Source organism: Mus pahari, chromosome 3, assembly GCF_900095145.1.
Source record: "Mus pahari chromosome 3, PAHARI_EIJ_v1.1, whole genome shotgun sequence".
NCBI lineage: Eukaryota > Metazoa > Chordata > Mammalia > Rodentia > Muridae > Mus > Mus pahari.
This window is the reverse complement of record NC_034592.1, coordinates 19,352,895-19,367,584: the sequence shown is the minus strand read 5'-3', so window position 1 is coordinate 19,367,584 and position 14,690 is coordinate 19,352,895. Positions and strand designations below refer to the sequence as shown.

The window sequence follows — 14,690 nt, the reverse complement described above, 5'->3', positions numbered from 1 at the left end:
TCTGGAGACATGAAGACCTTGCCTTTGGAGGTCACCGGCCCTTGGCAAATCTTCTGCGATCCTAAATGCAAGTTTGTTTACAATACTTAGTGAGCCTTGTGACTACTTGTGGTAGCCCCTAAACACGAGGTCCCTACACCTCCAGGGACTGCTGGTGAGAGGGCCCACTCCACCCAGTCACTCTGGGTTCAGCTATCCCCCTTCCAGCCCCAACTCCGCACCACTAGGCACCTGTGTAATCTATGTAGTGAGATGACAAGGCCTAGCTTAGGGACTATTGCCAAGGCTATGAAAATAATGTGTGCAGAAGTCCTGCCTCATAGTCTGTTTAGTAGCTCCCTACTGGGAGCTGTTCTGGGGCCATGTCATGGGTCCTGGTGAAGGGCTGCATGCTATTTCTGTCCCTGACTTGTATGGCTTTGGGTATTCATGATCTCTCTAGTCCAATGTACCAGGGCTGTGTGACCCTGACCTAGGTATGGCAAAGCAAAGGAGAGGGGATGGGGGCAGAGTGAGTCCGTTGGTGTAGAACATTTCTCTAACAGACGTCCCTCTTCTCTGCTCCACAGACAGCGGCATCTTACACTATGAGAGTAAGTGGCACATCCTGACCCACCACGAATGCTGAGGCTGATTCAGGTTTGTATCCCACACTCACCAACCTCCCAAGAATGCCACGCAAGCACAAGGGCCGTGTGGGGAGGTGGGAGAGCCAAAGAGGCCCAAGAGTGTATAAGCAGGCAGATCAAGAGCTGGGCTGGGTTATTTTACACGTTGAGCCTAGTCCATTCAGACCCTCGGTTCTGGCTGTCCCTGTAGGAGCTGCGTCATGGGTAGTCTGGCAACTCCCAACTCTAGGCCAACCCTCTGCAGGCCAAGGTGAAGCCCTTCACAGGGGACAATGCGATGGGGGAGCCAGCGAAGGGAGGCTGCATTCTGCTGTACAAACTCTTACCTGTGGACTCGCTCTGGTCGCCAGTCCTAGGTCAGAATGATCAGTCTTAGCAGGCAGGATCGTGGGCTTGGAGGGCAGTGTGAATGGGGCCGGTGTGAATGGGGCTGGGACCCAGAATTCATTCTCATGGTCTCTGGTTTTCTGTTGTCCACTTCCCCGGGGTCAAAGCGAACGCTAAAGATGCTGTTGGTGTTTCACACAGTGAATTGGTTCTATAGCGGCTCTGTCACCATTGCAAGCTCGTGGGCTGTGACCCCTGAAAGGACTATCACTTCCACAAGCTTCAGGAGAACTGCTCCCCAAGACACCACCTCTAGGGGCTTCCCTGTGTAGCTGGGCAGTGTAGCCTGCCTGTGGCATCTTTTCCCTAAGGAATGCAGGACTACACATAGGCACCTGGAGGAGCCCAGATCTTGTCTTGTTTTTGAGAGAACATCTGAGTTTTCATAGAAGTCCCTTGGCCACTGGGCTCTAACAGGTTCTGGGCATTTGGGGTGATGGGGAATTAGATGGACATCCCTAGATGCAATGGCTTCCTTCTGTATACACGGAATAGCACATGATTAGCTAATGACATGAGGTGTTGCAGGTCGGAGGGTTTCCCAGAATAATAGTATGTAGTGTGGGACCTGGGGAGGCCAGGGAAGACTGCAGACTGTGCATGAGGCCCTTAGACCATATGCTGCTGCAGTTTCACACCAGGCAGGCCTGGGTATACAAGTTACTTGAAAGTTGGATGGGAAACGGACATTGCCCCACTAGCTAGGACCATGGGACAGTGACCATGGTCAGGCTGAGAACATGGCTGGGGAAAGAACCATTTCCTGTGTGGCTTCTTCACAGAGAGACCCTCCCAAAGTTTCAGAGATGCCCCCTCCACCTTTGGCCCTCCCAGGCGCTCAGTGAACTCCAGCTTTGAGACCAACTGCAGGTATCCACCTGTGCCTACTGCATACAGCCCTGAAAGTCAGGGTTAAGGGGACGTGGTGGGGCGCGCCCTTACTGTGACTGGCAGGTTTTCTGATGTCACAAACTGTCCTTTATCTAGAAGATAATGGCTTGGTAGGGGTGGAGCTAAGGCCTGAGGCTACTTAGGTTCTGGCTCTCTGCTCCTTTTGATGTCCCCCCCCATGGTCTCAGCAGGGATACCTGCTAAATTGGGGTGGTGGGCGGGCCTTTTCAATCTTCCTCTCTGGGTATTATTTTCCTCTGTGAGACATACATAACTTTCCGACTCAATGTCTGATGAATGTAAATTTCTTACACACTTGGGACCAACTAGCTGACAACCCTCTTACCATGCTGAAGATACGGGGTTGGGGGTTGAGGGACACCAACTTTTCTCACCCTCCAAACCTTCCCAAGTCTTGGAGCTTCCCAAAGCTTCCACGTTTTCCACCCAACCACCAACCCCGGCAGCTAGGATTCCCAGGGCAGTGCCCCAAGTCTCCTGAACTGGAAAGTTGCTGGCATCCAGAAGTCAAAGGGCAATAGGAACACCCCCAACCCCAGGACCCGAGAAAGACAGAACTACACTACCCAGAATTCCTAGGGTTAGAAAAAAAGGAAATGTCGTTTATGCAAGAAGAGGCTCAACTCCCCCAGCAGCTGCAGAGGTGGGAAAGAGAGAGAGAGAGAGAGAGAGAGAGAGAGAGAGAGGGCTAACCGGTGGGGGAGAGTGTGCTGAGTGCCAGAACTAGGGTGGAGAGCCGGGCGGGCTGGAGGAGGAGGCGGTGCCTACCCGCCTGCACGCTACCGCCTGCGGACCTGCATCCCGCGGGGCGCACGGGCGAGCGCCGGTCCTGCGTGCGCCGGTGCGCGTTGTCGCGCGGCTGCGGATGAACACTGGGGCCAGGCCGGCGCAGGGGACGAGTTTCTGCAAAGTTTGACCTGGTTGTCTTTCCGATGCTGCAGCAGACCGAGGCGGCGCGGGGCGCGCCAGGCGGCTGCGGCGCGGCGGCGGGACAGAGCGGTGACAGCACGCTCATAATGATCGTAAAATAAGGAGGTGCTCGGGGTGGGGGCGAGAGAGCCCCGAGCCTCAGTCCTCCGCCCCCGGCCATCCCCACAGCAGCCCGGAGTCAGGAGGGGCTTGGGGATCCGAGGCGCCCACGCCATCCCCAGACCCTAGTAGACAAGAGCCAGGAGACACTGCCCAGGGGAGGGGGCGCCCCGAGAACGTGCGTGCAGAAAGGTTAGGGAAGACCGGAGGGCGGTGACCCAGGCACCTGGAGCGGCCCTAGGGGCAGGTGAGTTCGTGACGCCCCCTGGGTGGGGACCTGACTGCCAAAGTTCCTCGGCAGAGGCGCGCGCCCCGGACGCGCTGGGCTCAGCTAAGGCTCAAGATTGGTTAGGGGAAACCGAGGCACGCGGCGGGGCGGGGGGCAACACGCCCTCTTGGTGTCCAGCCACCTCTGCCGGCGAAGGGCAGAGTGCCTTAATGGACCGGCCTGGGGATGGCACTGAGGCCCCGGGGACCGAGACACTGGAGCGAGAAGGGGCGTACCACGCTGGTGGCGTCGTACTGATGCGCAGTACCCGAGCCGGGAGGTCTTAGTGACCTACTGCGGTGGCAGTCTGAACGACCCCTCACCCCTCCCTCGAGCTGAACGGGTGTCAGCGGAGATGTCACGGGAGGCGATTATTCGCTGGTGCGCGCAGTCGTGCGGCCGCCACTGACGGGGCGGGCGGAGGGGGGCGCCACCTCCGGGGAGACCGCCCAGAGCTGCGCCGTCAGCTCCACAGCCAGTGCCCGGCGCACAGGCATCGCCGCGCCCTCGAGTCCCCCCGTAGTAAAGTTAGGCTCAACTTTGCCGCCCTGTGCCTTCCACCTCTCTGCAGGTCCTCGGCGGCCGAGGCGAAGCAGGCGGCGGCGGATACCCGAGTGCAGTCCCGGAGCCCTGCGCGGCAGTTAGCGGTTACAGCGACAGTGGCAGAGGAACGCGCGAGTGGGCGCCGGCGGGAACCTGGCGAGCACCTAACCCGGAGCGCACCTCTTGGAAGGGCGGGTGGGTACCGGCCTCACAGGACGTCGGACCTCTGCCGCTTGAACCGGAGCTCACGCTGCAATTGATTGGGCCCCGCCGGGCGGGCGCGTGTGTCCCAGGGAGCCGGTGCGGAAGGCAGAAGGGCAGGAAGTCGGCGTTCTGCAGCGAGGGTGGCGCGACCGCGCGGGGACCGAGCCTTCCTTATTTATGTGCCTGCCAGAGCCCGTCTGCTTCTTCAGAAGACTTCAGGGAGAGTGTCCGAGCTGCCATCCCCAAGTGTGAGGACGCAGCGCTGGATGTCAGAACAACATGCTTATCCATTAAACTCCAAACTTTTCTTTTTTTAAACCCAAAGAATATCGGTGGCTTTTGCCCACTGCTAGAAGAGGGAGCCCAGGGCTCTTGAGATGCAGCAGAACCCATATTTATAACAGGACCCGGCAGTGCTATGCAAACCTCCTCTACTCCCTAAGTTCTCTAGCCTATGGATCTCGGTTTTGAGTTTTGAGATTAGATTGAGCGCTCTGCACTGGGTCCTGCAACCTCCATCCTTTCAATGCCCTGTTATTTTTGGGACTGCTGGCCTTCCCTGGAGATTAGAGCGGTCCTGTGTGCCATGGGCTGTATCCAGAGCATCGGAGGCAAAGCCAGAGTCTTCCGGGAAGGGATTACCGTGATTGATGTGAAAGCCTCCATCGACCCCATCCCCACCAGCATCGATGAGTCCTCCAGTGTGGTACTGCGCTATCGGACACCCCACTTCCGGGCCTCAGCCCAAGTGGTCATGCCGCCCATTCCCAAGAAGGAGACCTGGATCGTTGGTTGGATTCAGGCATGCAGCCATATGGAGTTTTACAACCAGTATGGGGAGCAGGGCATGTGAGTACTCCTGGGGACAGGCTGGGGGGCTTGAAGGCTGGGGGAGGCAGGAGCAGGGCTGCAGTGGTCTTTAGGCAGGGGCGAAACTGTCTCCAAGCCTTCCTAGGTCAGGCAACTCTGGGGAGCCTTTACTTGTTAATTAGGGTCCTAGCTCAGCTAGACCTGCCCTGCCATTATCCCCGATGCCCAGGGTTGTTCTGTCCTCCCTGGCAAGATGCTGAGAGAACAGGAACCTCTGCCCCTTTGGTAAAGCAAGTGTCAAGGCCATCTGGGGTCACCAGAGAAGTCATCACTCTGTCCCCCAAGGCTCAGGCCTCCATGAACCCATTAGCTGATGGGAGTGGTTGGAAGCCCCAAAACAGCTTCCAGACTTCTTTGCACGGGACTTTGCCATGGGGCCTGAACTTGTGTCTGGGGTGTGTGTGGAGGCTCAGATGAGCTTAGGAGGCCAACTTGGCCATTGTCAGCGGTGGTGGCTGGTGGCAGTGTGTGTTTGAAAGGGACTTCAGAAACCCAGTTTGCTCCCGCAGTATGCAGCTTTGTCTCCCACTGGAGGTCAAGGGTCAACATCCAGTGTCCCTCCGGTGGGGCCTTGACTAGGAGCGGCTAGAGGGACACACTGGTTTCGTCTCTGTGGTTTGGTCTCTTAGAATGATATAGGTCTCCGTGGGACCCTGGAGCTCTTGGGTCTTGTTCTGCATGCTCTCTGGCCCCACAGAAGGCCATTCCTCCCTGTGTAAAGCAAGCTCATAGGGACAGTGGTGGGAGCAACTGCTGAGACCCAGTGGTTGGTGGGGGTGTGGGGACACACACACACACACACACAGTCCCTGGCTTGACCCCTGTGGTGGCTCATGGACACTGTCTCGAAATCTTTGGTGTCCACTGTATGTGGCCTCACTTCTCAGCTTTGCAAGAGGGAGAGAGGGAGAGTTGGAGCTTATGTTTGGAGAAGTCCACAGGGCTGAGGGGAGCTAGTCACAAGTCAACCAATGTGCCTTCTCCGTTTAGCGACTCTTAAGCTCTGCAGGAAACAGGAAGATGGGATAAGGCTTAAAACTAGGTTGTCACCCGAATGTCCTAAAACCACTGGGGCACACAGGGTCACTGAGCTCCCAGCAGCCCTGCCCCTGCATCTGAGCCCTTCCTCTTTCTAAGCCTGGATACACGGCCATCCCAAGATGGGTCCTTCCCAAGCAGCCTTCAGCCAGATTCTCCTCTCACCTCTTCCCAGATTTGCAAAGCATCCAGACGGTTGGTTGGGAAACGCTGGGAGAACCCGATGGCTTCCCTGATGGCTTTGAGCTGCCTCCAGGGTAGCAAGAGCCTGTAGTGACTTCACTCCACTATTATGCACCTGGCACCTGGGTTCCTAGTTAGATGAACCTTGTGTCCCTTAGACTCTCTCCAGGGAGTGACCCTAGGAAGTGTCTTAGCCAATCTAAGCGAGCCTCAGTTCACTTATCTGCAAACTGGGCCAAATCAAAGTTCCTTCTGCATCGTTTAGTGAGGGAGTTACTCGGGAAACCTTTGCCCTCACAGCCAGCACTAGGCCAAGTTCATGTGAGTCCTGCAAGCAGCTGGCTGTCAACCTTGTGTGATTTCGGTTTCAAGTCTGTCGGCCGGAAGTAAGTGATGGTTATTTATGAAGCTGACAGTCTTTCCAGAAACCACCAAATTATAAAAAGACAGCCAGCTACTCCTTGAAATGGGTTTTCTCCCCAGCCCAGGTCCTACTCTTTGAGAACTGTAAAGGTAACATACTGTAGGGACGGCTAAGTAGCCAAGGTCATTTTCTTTCCTCTCTGTCTATGCCTGATTCTGCTCATTCTTTTAGGGTACCCTGTCTCTGTTGTCCCAGGTCAGGCAGGACCAGCTGCATTGCGGGAACAGGGGCAGGTGACCAATCCTTTGGAGGAAATGCAGTCTGAAGCTTGGACTTGCTGAGTAGTACTGTCCCTGTGATCCACTGTAGCTGTCTGTACCCCTCCCTTCCCATGGAGACTCTGGGCTTTTGCAGGAAGCCTGGACTCCGCCCTTCATAGCTCCCTTCTGGCCACAGACAGAAACATTTAGATGGGGTTGATTAAAAGAACCTTCCAGGCTGGGCACAATGGCACAGACCTTTAATTCCAGCACTCTGCAGGCAGAGGTAGGCGGATCTCTCTGACTTGAAGGCCAGCCTGGTCTATACAGTGAGCAGGCCAGCCTGGTCTACACAGTAAGTAGGCCAGCCTGATCTACACAGTGAGTAGGCCAGCCTGGGCTACACAGTGAGTAGGCCAGCCAGGGTTTCATCACGAGACCCTGTCTCTCAAAACAAAACAAAAACTGCACCTTCCTGTATGAACTTCTTAAGTCCAAATGAGTGGGTGGTACCTGTCCCTCCCCCTGCCTGTGTCCTGGAGCTACTGCTTATTGGTGGCTGGGGGTGGGGCGTCATAGAGCATGCTTGGCTTTACCTTCCCCATCTTGTAACAACCACAAATGTCCCTGAGGAGGGACGTGAAATGACTTCTAGGCTCAACCCAGATTGTTTGGGTCTCTGAAATGAACTCTAGGCCCCAGGCATCAGTGACCTGAGGAAGGGGACAGCCAGGTGGCCTAGGCTGGATTAGGACTTATATTCTTTACAAATGGGCTTATACTAAAAATATTAATTCTGACTACTTAGCTGAAATCCATAATACCCCCCTGACCCCCCACATTATCCTTGCTTGAGTTAATCCCAAAGCGAGGAGGGCTTTGTTGGGCGCCGTTCTGGACTTGAAATTATTTGTAATGGAACACTGAATTCCAAAAGCCACTGCCTCAGTCACAGCCCAACTGCAGGGGTGTGCTGGAAGATGGCGTCTCTCGTGGGGCCGCATGAGAGCATTCTATATGGCGTTGGGTCCAACCCACAGTACTTTCCATGTCAACCCCCCTCCAAATTGTTGGAGACACCTGCCTCCTCAGCTGTCCCCCGCAATTCCTCAACTGCCACCTGTCAGCTGGGATAGAGCCTTCTAAGTGACAAGTTACAGTTCCTTGCCTGTGTGGGAGACACCGTGCATGTTGTCCCTGGTTTGCCCTTCTTTGGAGCTCTCCCGAAACCTGGCCCAAGGCCAAGGCCAAGGCCAAGGCCAAGGCCAGGAGCAGTGCAGCTCAGATGCTGTGGAGGGGACGGGAGCAGAGCAGTTCAGACCTCGTAGTCTCCATCTGTGGCAAGGGGATGCCCACCTCCCTGCTTGCTTGGTTCTGTGGGATGAGTGAGGTAGAGTGCTTGGCACCGAGCCAGCACCCTGGAACGCCCTCTGCTCCATCTCCCCAGGTACCACGATTACAAGTCCTGGGTATCAGTGTTGGGTTATTGTTCTATACTGTGTGACCAGATATTGTTACTCCCTGTGTTCTCTCTGGGTACCTTTCCATAGCAGGATGGCCTTGGCCCCTGAAGCCTTGTGGGTTTTCCTGACTCACACGTGTGCTGTCACAGCTTGGGTAGACTTGTGTGAGAGCACTGGAACTCTGGTTGTCTTTCTCTCTGCTCCCTGCTATCTCTGGGGTGCATCCCAGGACCTCAGAGGCCCTAATTTGAGGATAGGAATGCAAACTATAACTCTCAAAGCCACTTGCCCAGTGACAATTGCTCAGCACCTGAGATTTAAGGGTGGCCCCTGGAGGAATGTCCCTGCTGGCCTCTTCCCGGAGCCGGAGCCTGAGGCCTCACAGAACAATTGAAGACTATACTTCCTGTCTTGGGGCGGAAGGCGGCTTCCCCCATCTGCTGGGCAATGGTGGAGGCAGGGCGGGGTGAGGGGGAGAGGGAAGTCCTTGCTTCAGGGTGGGAGGGAAGTGGTGGGGGTGGCCCAGCCAGGGAGAACTCCCCTTGGGCTAGCTATGACCAAGCGGTGGCTCCAGCATGAAGCTACCTTCAGAGAGAGGAGAGCAAGTGGCCTGGGATGAACAGACACCCGGCAGCCAAGGGTATCAGGGAAATGTTTAGGAAAGGCCTCTGTTGCAGATCAGGCCTGGTGCAAATGAGGCCTGTTGTTTCCTGAGTAGAGTCAAGGCAGCCGTTATCCGCTGTCCATTATCCAGTGAGCCTGGCTGTCTGGCTGTTTCTGTACCCCTCTGTCCAGGGCGTGTGATTTTAGGGTCTGACTTCCAGAATGCTGTAACCTAGTCTGGGCCTGGATTCTAGAAACACCACAGGTAACTACTGAGCAAGTAAAGCGCACACATGTGAAGAAAGGGGCCAGTGCAGGGCGCCACGCCGTGAGAGTGTCTCTGGGGACTGTGGTAGGAGCAGGGAGTTGTGGAGAACCCAGGCAACTTGCAATTGGGAAAGAGAATTAAGATCTGCCCATTGTGCAGAGTCCTGCTGTTACAACTATCCTGGTTTCCATGGGAACTATAGTGTTACATTGGAAGACGAGCCTAGGGTCCTGCTCAGTGGCAGAGGTCTTGCCTTGCACGGGAGAGGCCTTGGGGTCCATCCCCAGCACCAGAAAAAGCTAATAAGGCATGCAAGAATCTGATAGAGAAGGTTTATAGTGAAGAAAATGCCAAGCATGGGAACACATCCTGTGTGTACACGCAGAAACGTCTGGAAGGATGTTTACTGAAGTGTAATGTCGTGAGTGACCTCCACGAGAAGGAGGGCAGAGGAGATAGAAACCTTGGTTTTTACTTTAGTTATTTTTTTTTTCAAGACAGGGTTTCTCCGCGTAGCCTTGGCTGTCCTGGAACTCTCTCTATAGACCATGCTGGCCTCAAACTCAGAGATCCCACCATCTTTGCCTCCTGAGTGTCCTGGCTGTCCTGGAACTCACTCTGTAGACCAGGTTGGTCTCGAACTCAGAAATCTGCCTGCCTCTGCCTCCCAAGTGCTGGGATTAAAGGCATGCGCCACCACGCCCGGCGAGAACATCTTTTATTACTAGAAACTAATAAAAACTTTAAAGGAAGATGAGTTTATTCCGTAACTTCTGAGAGGGCGGTGGGCTGGGCAGATCCAACAGCAGTATAGGGCCTTGAAGCCAAAATTAAGCAGCCACTGGTCTGAGTCCTCTCTCCTTAGGTCAGGCCAGGGCTGGGACTGGAGTCTGAGGAGGTGTGGGCTGGAGGAAGGCTCCAGAGGTTGGTCTGTGGGAAGAGACTGCACACGCTCCTCGTCTGGGCTGTGGGCAGGTGCTGAGTACCATGAAGGCAGGGGCTGGAGATGAGCTATGAAGCGCCCAGGCCTGGGACATCTCTGGGAGCCTCTGGGCATCACCTCCCATAGCACTGAACAGCTTTCCCAGAGCGTGTGCCGTAACTTTCCAGAGAAATTTTACCAGACTGCTCGGCTGTTCGGTTGGTGAGCAGGAGGGCTAACCAGGGCTAACCCCTAACTTCCCAAGCTGTCTAGGTGAGTGTAGGACCACGGGTGACAGGACAGTCGCAAGTGCTGGGCAGATCCAGCCCAGAGCCTCAGTGTCCCCTGCCTCAAATGTGTCCTTAAATGTCATGTATCATGGGGGGGGAGGGGTTGATGGGGGTAGAGACATCATATAGGCTCAAAGCGAAATCTCATTTTAAATGAACTAAAATAAAATCTATTGTTACGGTGCATGTGTGCGCGTGGTGCGCCTGTGTGTGGTGAATGCTACCACACACGTGTAGAGGGCACAGTTTTAGGGAGTGGTTGCTTTGGTCCTTCTACCTCTTGGTGGGTTCTGAAGATTGAATTCAGGTCATCAGGCCTGAATGACCAATGCCTTAAACCACCGAGCCATCTTGCAGTTCCCAAATTTCACATTAAAGCAAGATATTTAATGCACACAGAAAGCATATATAAAGCTAGCTTTGTGTCCCTGGTGTGGCCAGCCTGCCCTTGAAGAAGTGTGTCTTGGAGATGATTTGTTTATTTGCTTAAAAAATAGTATTCTTTTCATACTATGTCTTACTGTATAGGTCCTGGAACTCACTCTGTAGACCAGGCTGGCCTTAAACTTAGAGACCACCTGTCTCTGCCCCCCAAGTGCTGGGATTAAAGGTGTGTGCCACCACCACCACCAGGCACTCCAGTTACATTTTTTAAAAAAGATTTATTTATTCATTATATGTAAGTACACTGTGGCTGTTTTCAGACACTCCAGAAAAGGGTGTCAGATCTTGTTACAGATGGTTGTGAGCCACCATATGCTGGGATTTGAACTCAGGACCTTCGGAAGAGCAGTTGGTGCTCTTACCGACTGAGACATCTCACCAACCCTCAGTTACATTTTTAAGTGCATAATTTTAAAAGACAACATTAAGTGAATAGAAAACAGAGGAGAAACTCAGACAAGAGCAAAGAGAAGAAAATCTCTGCTGCTTAGGGCACTTGGCCCTGTGACTGGATCGACCTTTGTCCCCTGGCTGTAGAACCCAGCACTGAAGAGTTGGGGTCTATGACCTCAGGACCCTGAAAATGAGCAGGAGAGAAATGGGGCCCCAAGGGGCTGTGTGGGCTGTCTGTGCTGAGGATAAAGCCAGCTCCCCACAGACAGCTGCTAATCTGCATATGTGAGAAAAGTCTAGAACCTTTGAGAGGGCATTTTTTTTTTAAATCAGAGAAACAGGGACGGTTTACTGCTTTCAGTTTAGTTCAGGACCCTGGAGGTGGCGAGTTGTGTGTGTCCCCAAGACCTCGAGAGGGTCTGTACTGGGCTGGCTTCTGGCTGCTGACTTCTGAAGTCCTTGAATTGGGGTGACCCTCTTCAGCAGCGTGGTGTTCCTTCTTGGTCACCTCCAGCCCCAACTGCAGGTCTTCCTGAATCCCCCCTCACCCTCAGTCATACTTGCTGATCAGAGAGTCCCTCACTGTGTGTGCACGTGCATTTTTTATAAGCACACAGATGTATATGCATGTGTGTCCGTGTGCACATGCATTTGTACATGTGTGTGTGCGCTTATATGTGTCTGCATGTGTACAGGTGTGACGTGTGGACATGTGTGAATTTGTATGCACACACATGTACATTTATAGATGTGTCTGGGTGTACATGAGTAAGTGAGGGATAGCTCTGTGCTGTAGTCATAGTGAGTCCTAAAAGTGCCCGTTCCACCTGCAGCTCTGCGGGGTGAACTCTGGGGACTCAGTGACCCAGCGTGCTGCTGAGGGGCAGGGAGCCAGGCTACAAGCTTTATGGGACCCAAGCACCATGATGAGTCGTGGATTCGTGGGAAGGTTCAAGGCGGGTGTGGCTCTGTCCTCTTGGCCTGTGTGGTTCGTCTGGGGAAAGGCTGCCCACAAACAGTTGTTTAATTGCCCTGGACCATGTGCCAGGAGACAGTTACAAAGTCCTAATGGTGCTGAACACCAGCCAAGGGCACCCGGCTTGTGTAAAGAGCCAGAGTGGTTGGCCTGGGGTTGTGGCCAGAGCTCGGCAGCTGCCCCCTTCCCCCATCAGAGCAGAAGCAGGGAGACACTAAGGAGGTTGGGAGCTGCAGGGCCTAGGCGGGGAGCTGAGAATTAGCCAGGCAGCAGCCTCATGTACAGGTGAGTGCTTGACCTGCCATGGCAGGCTTAACAGGATCCGAGTAATGAGACCAAATTTGTGTTTTTAAAAAATCTGAGGGACGCCGGGCGTGGTGGCGCATGCCTTTAATCCCAACACTTGGGAGGCAGAGGCAGGGGGATTTCTGAGTTCGAGGCCAGCCTGGTCTACAGAGTGAGTTCCAGGACAGCCAGGGCTATACAGAGAAACCCTGTCTCGAAAAAAAAAAAATCTGAGGGACTTCTGAGAGAACAGGTTCGAATCTGGGAGACCAGGCAGGGCAGTGGAGTCTCTGCCAGGGACCTGGAGTCAAGGTGGTACCAAGTGCCCAAGTGCCCAGGACACAGCTCTGGTCCTCCCTTTCCTGGCTCTGAGGCAGATCCCCTGCAGACACGGTGAGCACGCACCACGACGCACGCTGCGGGATTAGGGATGTTAGGGATCTCGGGACACCGCCTCAGGCGATGCCAGGGGCTCTGAAAGCATGCAGAGGTTCAGGTTCAAGCCTGGGCTTGCCCGCTACCCTGACATCTCACACCCCAGAGGACGAGGTCTGGGAAGCAGGTGACTTGTGTACATCTGCCCAGCCTTGGCTGAGAAGGTCCCCCGTAGCTGTCACCACATCCAAGTTCTCAGTGTTGGGATATTCCTGTTTTCATTCTTCACAAGGTCTCAAGGTCTGGGTGACTTGGGTTTTATTTTGTTTTGTTTTGTGTGTTAGAGGGTTTCATGAAGTCAAGGCTGCCTTGAGGTTTCTGACCTTGAACGCTTGGTCCTCTTGCCTCTGCCTTCCCGAGAGTCCGGACATCAGGACTTAGTGTCTCATCCCATGCAGGTCAAGAAGGCCGAGTGTCAATGCTGAGGTCTGAGTTCGCCCTTCCAGAGCCAAGTGCACCCTACAGAGGCGGCCAGCCTGTGGTGACGATCTTGTCACTTGTGGCAATGTGTACAGCATAAAAGACCTTTAATGCCGGCACTTGGGAGGCAGAGCTCTGAGTTTGAGAGACCAGCCTGGTCTACAGAGTGAGTTCCAGGACAGCCAGGGCTATACTGAGAAACCCTGTCTGGAAAAACCAAAATCCAAAACAAGACAAAACAAAAAAAAGAGTTCAAGGCCAGCTTCAGCTCTATAGAGAGTTTGGAGCCATCTTGATATATATGAGACCCTGTCTTTCTTATTTTAGTGTGTAGTCTGCCTTTTGACCTCTAGATTCTCAAAAGTGCTGGCTTAATGGATATGGTTTTTCCAGACAGGGTTTCTCTGTATAGCCCTGGCCATGCCGAACTCACCGAGATCCGCCTGCCTCCCAAGTGCTGGGCTTAAAGGCATGGGCCACCAGGCCCTGCATCCTGACGCCTTTAAGAGGGTCTCTTGTTACTACAGCTGCGGCAGGTAGTATGCATTGGTACATTGTCTCTCTAGGAAAGCCTGGGGTGGGAGGGCGTGGGTGCTATTCACGTGGATGCTATTGGGAGAGTTGCAGAGCAGTGTGACTAACAGACGGCTGGGCCTCCGTTTCCATCCCATGTTGCTTTGCGTTTCTCGCACCATGTCCCTGACCAGCCCCCGGCCCTTCCCATCTCCCCCAGCTAGAAAACCTGCAGGCTCCCTTGATGCTCCACGGTGAGACAATGCAGTTGGCTCTGCTTTGCTTTTGAGTAACGTCCCTCATGAGACTCTGCTGGCTGCCAGCTCATGGAGACTGTTACCTATCTGTGACTGGCAGGGCTTGATCATTCAGGGGTAGGGTCACAGAGCAAGGTAACACATGCTAAGTACCCCAGTCTGGGCCTGCAGAGGCTGGCCTAGGGTGGGCTGTGGGATTTTTTTATTTTTTATTTTTTTCCAAGTCTGTTCTCTGCTTTTTTGTTGTTGTTTTTTGTTTTGTTTTGTTTTGTTTTGTTTTGTTTCGAGACAGGGTTTCTCTGTGTAGTCCTGGCTGTCCTGGAACTCACTCTGTAGACCAGGCTGGCCTCGAACTCAGAAATTTGCCTCTGCCTCCCGAGTGCTGGGATTAAAGGCGTGAGCTACCACGCCCGGCCCTGTTCTCTGCCTTTTACATTTATATATCCTTGGAGGTGCAGGGCCCATGTGCCCCTATGAGCTTGTGAGGTCAGAGGTCAGTTTTTAGAAACAGCTTCTCTCCATTTTCCATGTGGATCTCAGGGATGCGACTCTGGTCTAGGTTGCGAGGCAAGTGGCTTTAACCAATTAGCCATCTGGCCAGCTCTTGTTTTCAAATGCCTTTTCACTGGGCTTGGTAGCTCATGATGGAGGCTGAGGCAGGAGGATCTCCCTCAGGTTTAAGGTCAGCCTGGGCTACTGGAGTGATGGGGATAGAGTAAGATTTTTTTTTTTTT

The 14,690-nt window shown here is 54.0% G+C and overlaps 1 protein-coding gene across 2 annotated transcripts in view; it reads left to right on the top strand.

The window, feature by feature from the left end:
* The first annotated feature begins 2,674 nt into the window (after nt 1-2,674).
* Fam78a (family with sequence similarity 78 member A) overlaps nt 2,675-14,690 on the top strand; it is a 17,990-nt gene continuing 5,974 nt past the window's right edge. The window contains exons 1-2 of one of the 2 annotated variants that reach the window (XM_029535800.1): nt 2,675-3,204; nt 3,797-4,821. In XM_029535800.1, coding sequence (XP_029391660.1) covers nt 4,499-4,821 — 323 coding nt within the window. In that variant the 5' untranslated portion in view covers nt 2,675-3,204; nt 3,797-4,498. Of the gene's footprint in view, nt 3,205-3,764; nt 4,822-14,690 lie in introns of those variants that run through there. The other variant, XM_021194758.2, reaches the window with a different exon arrangement.